This window comes from Atta cephalotes, assembly GCF_000143395.1.
Source record: "Atta cephalotes unplaced genomic scaffold scaffold00083, whole genome shotgun sequence".
Lineage (NCBI taxonomy): Eukaryota > Metazoa > Arthropoda > Insecta > Hymenoptera > Formicidae > Atta > Atta cephalotes.
This window is the reverse complement of record NW_012130147.1, coordinates 194928-202018: the sequence shown is the minus strand read 5'-3', so window position 1 is coordinate 202018 and position 7091 is coordinate 194928. Positions and strand designations below refer to the sequence as shown.

The 7091-nt window shown below is 36.9% G+C and overlaps 2 protein-coding genes across 2 annotated transcripts; both read right to left on the bottom strand.

Moving 5' to 3' along the window:
• Window positions 1–2453: 2453 nt before the first annotated feature.
• LOC105624588 (probable isocitrate dehydrogenase [NAD] subunit alpha, mitochondrial) lies at window positions 2454–4924 on the bottom strand. The gene is made up of 6 exons (XM_012205944.1): window positions 4898–4924; window positions 4275–4400; window positions 3677–3849; window positions 3176–3410; window positions 2809–3087; window positions 2454–2693 (listed from the first exon to the last, which is right to left on the bottom strand). Exons 1-6 carry the CDS (start codon window positions 4922–4924, stop codon window positions 2454–2456), a joined length of 1080 nt encoding a protein of 359 aa, XP_012061334.1.
• Window positions 4925–5781: 857 nt separating this feature from the next.
• LOC105624585 (nuclear nucleic acid-binding protein C1D-like) lies at window positions 5782–6755 on the bottom strand. The gene is made up of 3 exons (XM_012205941.1): window positions 6658–6755; window positions 6242–6571; window positions 5782–6149 (listed from the first exon to the last, which is right to left on the bottom strand). Exons 2-3 carry the CDS (start codon window positions 6453–6455, stop codon window positions 5926–5928), a joined length of 438 nt encoding a protein of 145 aa, XP_012061331.1. The 5' UTR covers window positions 6456–6571; window positions 6658–6755; the 3' UTR covers window positions 5782–5925.
• Window positions 6756–7091: the final 336 nt, after the last annotated feature.

Sequence of the window (7091 nt, the reverse complement as noted above, 5' to 3'; positions counted from 1 at the left end):
CTCTCTCTCTCTCTCTCTCTCTCTCTCTCTCTCTCTCTCTCTCTCTCTCTCTCTCTCTCTCTCTCTTTCTCTCTCTCTCTCTCTGTAAAATATGTATCGAAGTGAGATTTTCAAACATCCGTAATCATTCTGTAAAGCCATACACGGTTTTTCTTACAAAGATTCCAAAGTGTATCGCTGCATGTACGTGGATCGAATCACTATATCGTTTTCCGCTTCTTAAAGAGTTGCGAGGGTGGTTGCGATGAGAGGTACACGCGCGTTATTGGGGCGCGACGAGAGATTAAAAACGACTTTTTTTTTTCGTGGATCCATTGCGACCGAGACCGGGAGGGGGGGGAGTGGTTGCATCGGTCGGGCCCAGGTCCTGAATAATGCATGAAATTTGTTCCCCGAAATCGAATCGCGACGCGACGGCGGCACGACGGACAAGAGAGCGGGCATAAATCTAAATAATTTCAACCCTCGAATTTTTATTATTCCTATGACTACGATGGCACATGCACGCGTGCACGCACCCCCGTCCTCTCGTGTCCCGTTGAATATGCATGCGCGCCGCGTTTGCCACACTTTACCCAGGAGTGTCGGACTTTTGTGTGCAACTACTCCTCGACTCCTCCCAGCCGCGCGCGACGCGGCCTATGTCTTGCATCGACTCGCACAGCCTACCGATACATACAAAATACAAACTCGTTAGCATTGCCATTACATCTCGCAGACAAGAGCGTAATGTCACATGGGGTTTATCAAGTCCGCCGCTATTCAGTGTTTTGCCGGATTTCAAAACGTGTAATGTCATGAGTCGTACAGTTTGAGGATCGGTAACATGTAAAGATACCTATATACATCATAGTTTCTAGATATTTAGATATAAAAAATACCCAGCGAAAAAAAATCTCTTACTCTGTTTAGAGAATAAGAAATTTTAAATTAGGCATTAATGATGGAGTACGAATGGAGTCTTTTGTCACCTCCCCTCCCCTCCCCTCCAACATCATGATTATCGTAAAATTTCATTTTCAATGTAATACTGGCGAATACCATTACCACAGAAGCTTTAAAGTAGCGCGACGCCGCGCCGCGCCGTACCGTATCTTACATCTACATCTAAAGGAAAATGTAATAACTGAATTTTTGAACAGAGAAGTTAGTCATTACTCACTCGCGACGGATCGCGATAAATCACAGAAGGAATTAACGAGCGGCGAAGATGACACTTGGTCCCCTCCTCGTCTCGTCTCATCCTTTTCCTTCGTTTTCATCGTTTCCAGCCCCACCGCACCAGTGAAATATGGCCAGCAACTTTTCTCATACTTGAGAGTTTTCCTGAGCGCGGCGCATCCCACCGCCGTACGATATCGTTCCGAAGAACGACGAGGAGACGAGGATGAGAGCAGGAGAAGGGGAGAGGAAGGGGGGGGGGGGGGAAGTTATCAAGTGTTGGCCGGATGAGTGCTATAAGGTAACACTGCGAGATGAGGGGAAAAAAAAATGATACATCTCTTCGACTAATGTTGCAACTTGCAGGTACAAAGAACAATCGAGAGAACTTTTCTTTTACACATATCGTTACCTTCCTTTGTGATTGTCTTATTCAAAAATTATTATTCTTATCGTTCTTTTATAATATGATCAGGAAAAACGTGTATGCGTGAAAATTATTATACATATGAATATGCCTCTCTATAATTGTAATAGAGATAACTAAAAGAGAATTTTTGAAAATAATTTTTAAATTCTCAAAACTCTAATGTGATAAATTATTAAGAAAATTTTAATCTCGTAAGGAAAATAATTTGCTATATAGAATAAAGTAGGTATCAATTTTGTAAATTTTTATTTCTTCATAATACTGCGTGATTTCGATATTTTCAACTATTCTTATTCTAACTGTAAGACATACGTCTCGCATAACAATTTTATTTAAAACTATGATACAGCATTCCTACTATTTAATTTACATGGCTAATCTTTACAGTCTCTATTAAGATCTTTTCTGTGAACAATTTAATATGTTCAACAGTTTATATCATATTGGTTATTTACAGAAATATATACGGTCGATCAAGTCAATCCGAAACGATGGCGCACGTATTGTATTTGACGTTTAATATGAATGAAATAAAATTAAATGCCGTTCCGGCACTTACTTAAACTTGACAAATCTTAAATCGGTCTGGTCAAATTGTCTAAATTAAATCAAGATAATACATCTAGAAAGGGAGAAAATTCATACGCATACGCATAGGCATACGCGTGAGCGACTGAAAGAATACTCAATGTATACTTGCGTTCCGTCAATTTCAATTACAAATTTCTAATCGCGCGGAGACGAAACTGTATGCGATACAACAAATGGTAGAAAATAGCAGTCCCTTCATCGCGAACGCGCGAATTCTATGAGTATTTTGGCAGTTCAAATTTCGACGAAACGAAATAAAGGTGTCTGCCTTTTATTTGACTTGCGCGGCAATTTTCTTACAAATTTCATTGGTATACTCGCTGCACTTTGCAGTGCCGCCTAAATCACCAGTTAGATACTTTGCTTCCTTGATAGTATCGTAAGCAGAATGTTCGATGATCTTGGCATGGTTACTCAGGCCCATGTACTTGAGCATCATCACCGCGGAGAGCAACAACGCTGTGGGGTTTGCCTTATCTTGGCCGGCAATATCGGGTGCAGTTCCATGTACCTACGTTAATAAAATTGATCATCTCTTATAAAGTAAAATTAATATATATCCAATTACTTCACAAACTTCAATTTAAAATTTCATCTTTACACATTCATTTCATGAATGGTTATACCGATTCAAACAAGGCTCCGTTCAGACCAATGTTTCCGCTTGGAGTCAGACCGAGACCTCCGACGAGTCCAGCGCACATATCAGATAAAATATCACCGTACAAGTTAGGCATGACGAGCACGTCGTATTGACTCGGATCTTGCACCATGTTTAGGCAAACTGTGTCCAAATACCTCTCCTCGAATTTGACCGATGGAAACTTTTGGGCTGCTTCTCGACAACATCTCAAGAACAAGCCATCCGACATTCTCATGATATTCGCTTTATGTACAGCAGTAACCTATAAATAAATTTTAATCAATTTGATCTGATCAAATATTTACTCTAATATATTCTATCGTTTGATGATAATACTTTGAGTGCCTTACCTTTTTCCTATTATTGTCTGTAGCATATTGAAAAGCAAATTCTGCTACTCTACGAGAGGCCTCCTCCGTGATTAACTTGATGGACTGAACGACGCCTTCTACAATTTCATGTTCTATACCAGAGTATTCACCTTCTGTATTTTCTCTGATTGTAACGACGTCGACATTATCGTACAATGTCTTGTACCCCTCCAAAGATCGACATGGTCGCACATTGGCATATAAATTAAATTCTCTGCAAATATTTGTAAACGGATAAATGAGATACGACATGCATATTTTACTTTCCAAGAGAAACAAGCGGTAAGATATATATTTAGAATCAACCGCCCGCGCTCCTCTTATCGCGATATTACGATTATGTAAGCATGCATGCATGCATTATTTTGGACAACTGTTTTAAAAATTCAACTGATATATACTCGCGTATCTCGCGTATTTAATTTGACTTACGCATATATATGTATATACTTGATTGTACATAAATTCTGAGATGCTTACTTTCTGAGTGCAAGATTGAGAGATCTGTGACCTTTTCCAATTGGAGTCATTAGAGGTCCCTTAAGGCCAATTTTATTCCTATTGACCGAATCGATGGCTGCTTGTGGTATACCAAACTTGCCATCTGGACCTTTTACTGGCGTTACATCAACTGATTCCCATTCTATTGGCACCTGGTTTTTTTTCAGACAAATTAAGAAAACAATTATTGTAAAAGATAAAAACAAGTAGGTACAGCAAGTACATTGAAGTAAAATGCATTAGGATATTGAAGTGAAAATGCATATATATCTATATCAATAATATATCCAGGCAAGAGTATCAAGTGCATGTATATTATTAAAAGAGATTATAAATTGAGTAATCATCATCAAGCTGTCAAGCCTCTCTGATTATAATAAACTGATTATAATAATCAGTGATAAAAAAAAGATGTTTTTAATCAAGAGAAAATATATCCTCATAACATATCCTCTATTCTTTACTCAAGTCGGATCAGGATATAAAAACAAGACCTAGATCTAAATACAGAACCGCTTAACACCAAATAGGGAATCAGTCAATCTTGTTGCTTTAGTCAAAAACGAATATATCTTACTTTGGCGGCATCGAAGATTTTTTGTACGGCAGTGGAAATCTCGGGTCCAATGCCATCTCCAGGAATAAGGGTGCATTTGTGTATCTTGCTGCTATAAAGTCGTGCACCAGTGATTTTTGAAGAGATCTGTTGGCACATGTCAACATATATATGGTTTAAATAGGTGATCGAAAACAGTACAACTCCAGCAAGACTGATTCTCCATGCCACGAGTAAGGAATGCTCTTTATTTACGTCGACCTGATAATGATCGCGAAAATTATTTCAAAAAAACTCGCCGAAATTATACCGATAAGAATATAATATCCAATTTCTCAATGCAAAGGAGAGAATCATCAAAGTAAAAAACGGAGAGCCGGACGGAATTAGAACATTAAGCTATATCATAGAAGAACAGTGACAGAGATAGATGCATGTGGGGAGGAGAGAGAGAGAGAGAGAGAGAGAGAGATATGCGTAGATGTAAGAGCAAAGACGAGATGGAGGACAATGTGCGATGCGATCCGCGAGGAGTTCTAACCTTTCTCAGGGGTAGGAGGATGTACTACAGGGGTGCGAAGTAATTACGCACGGTAGTTCCTTGGAAAATTTCGCGAACAGTGTAACTCGTCATCCCTACTTACTGCTGTACGAATCCATTGAGCTGCCATCACGTCGACAGTGTGATTGATGCGAACAGAGATATATGGCTTGCGTTCGCTGGTTCGCTCGCGCAACTCGCTCTGTTCGCACAGAGCTCGCGTCTGCTCGCGTTGGCTTGCGTTGTGTGCGCGTCGCGCGCAGTTTCTACAATCTCTACGTAATCCAAGATACGTATCATATCGAGTCATGTCTTGTGATGTGATTGGCTGTGCGAGCGGTACTAGTACTTTCCCGTAGCCGTACCATACTTTCGTATTCCCATTTTCCCGCTACAACGGGATGCTTCATACATCCCTCTTCAAATTTATGGCTTCTGCATCTGCACACTGCTGCATACTGATGACCGGACAGTGGACGTTCCATCCGATCATTCGTTGTGGAAACGCTAGTGTCGCCAGATATTTTTCGCCAAGAGTAGCGAATGATGGCACTCAAGTAAAGGCCCGAAGTAGTAAAGAAAAAATTGTCATTTTTCAGAACAATATACAAGATATATAATATTAAAAGTATGCGTACTTATTTATACAGCATTTATATAATAAAAAATTACAAATTTAATAATATATTATCGAAATATTTACGTTAATAATCGCAAATCTTTATTAAGATTTCTTATAAATATATTAACATTTCAACTTATCTAAAACCACACTCCAATATATTCCAGTATAATCTGCAATTTCTGATAGGTCGAAATCTTAATATTTATTCCTATTTCTAAGATTTCTTTGTGCACAGCTCCTAAAATGATAGGATGGAATGGCATTCGGATGAGAATCTAAATACAATCCTGTCCTGCGAGTGATTGAAAATCAAAGGATAACAATAGGATACTAGACTGGCAAGCTGTAGATAAAAAAGACGATTGAATCTTATATCTTTAATGAAAATATTGATTAAAGCAATAAACATTAAGTTATTTAGAAACATTAATAGAAACATAGAAAACGCATGTAGGAAATAAATTTTATATAAATTTATGTATAAATAATAGAACTTGTAATATTTATTATGTAGATGGTGACTGATCTTCAGACTTGTCAATTTTCTTCTCCATACTCTTGTGTTTCTTTTCTTTCGGTTCCCATAAACTGTTCCTCATAAATCTTTTAGCAACATTTATATCGACACGTGGCATAAGTGTATTTTTATCATTGATTTGTTTCGCTCGTATCATCGCTTTTTTCAATCTCTCATTTTCTGATCTAATTCGATGCTTCGACGGATCGATTCCTATAATCAATAATAATTCAATAATCAATTTAATAATGTATGATGTAAATTGGCAATTAATTTATATTTTGAAAATTAGAATTTTTACATACCTTCGGCTTTCAAGTACATCCAAAACAAACTATTAAGACTATAAGATAATAACAAGTTATATTTAATTTTGTCTGCATTGGGAAGTTTATCGAACATCGAAGGATCGCCAACTAATTCTACCATATCCTGGATTTTGAAGGCTGCTTCACTGAACTGCTTCAGTCTAGCAATTATGTCTGCGTCGTGCGAAAGCTCTTCAAAATCAGCATCCATTTCTTTCGTCAATCAATTTATTTTTCAAGTGACGAGTAATGTTTTGTCCTTTCGCTTTACTATTAGTTACATAACCTCAATTTTTCCAATCTCACCGTCTTCATTTTTTACCTCTGCTAAAATAAATACAATAATTTTTTTTCATCTTCTTATTTTTCAATATAGATATCCATTCTTTTCGATATACATAATATATACATACATAATTTTCTTCAATATTACTCTCGTCTGGCTTTGATTTTGTCACACTCTCCTTTAACTGCTTTTAACTTTTTCTCTTGCATTCCAATTGAACATAACCTAAAATAACTGGTTAAGAAAGAATCTGTCTTTGTTATTTTTTATATAATTATTTTTATATAATTATTTTAATATAAGTACACATATACAACTTTATTACATATTTATTATAAATTGTATTAACAATCATTTTAAATAATCTATCATCACACATTAAATCAAATGTTTATTTTTCATATATTCTTTTTTATATAAAATCGAAATTCACATTTATGAGTTAGCTAGAGAATTAAGAGAAAGAGAGAGAGAGAGAGAGAGAGAGAGAGAAAGAGTACAAATTAATAATAGAGAAAAATGGACATTTTACGAATTTATTTCTTTCCTCTGACAACGATT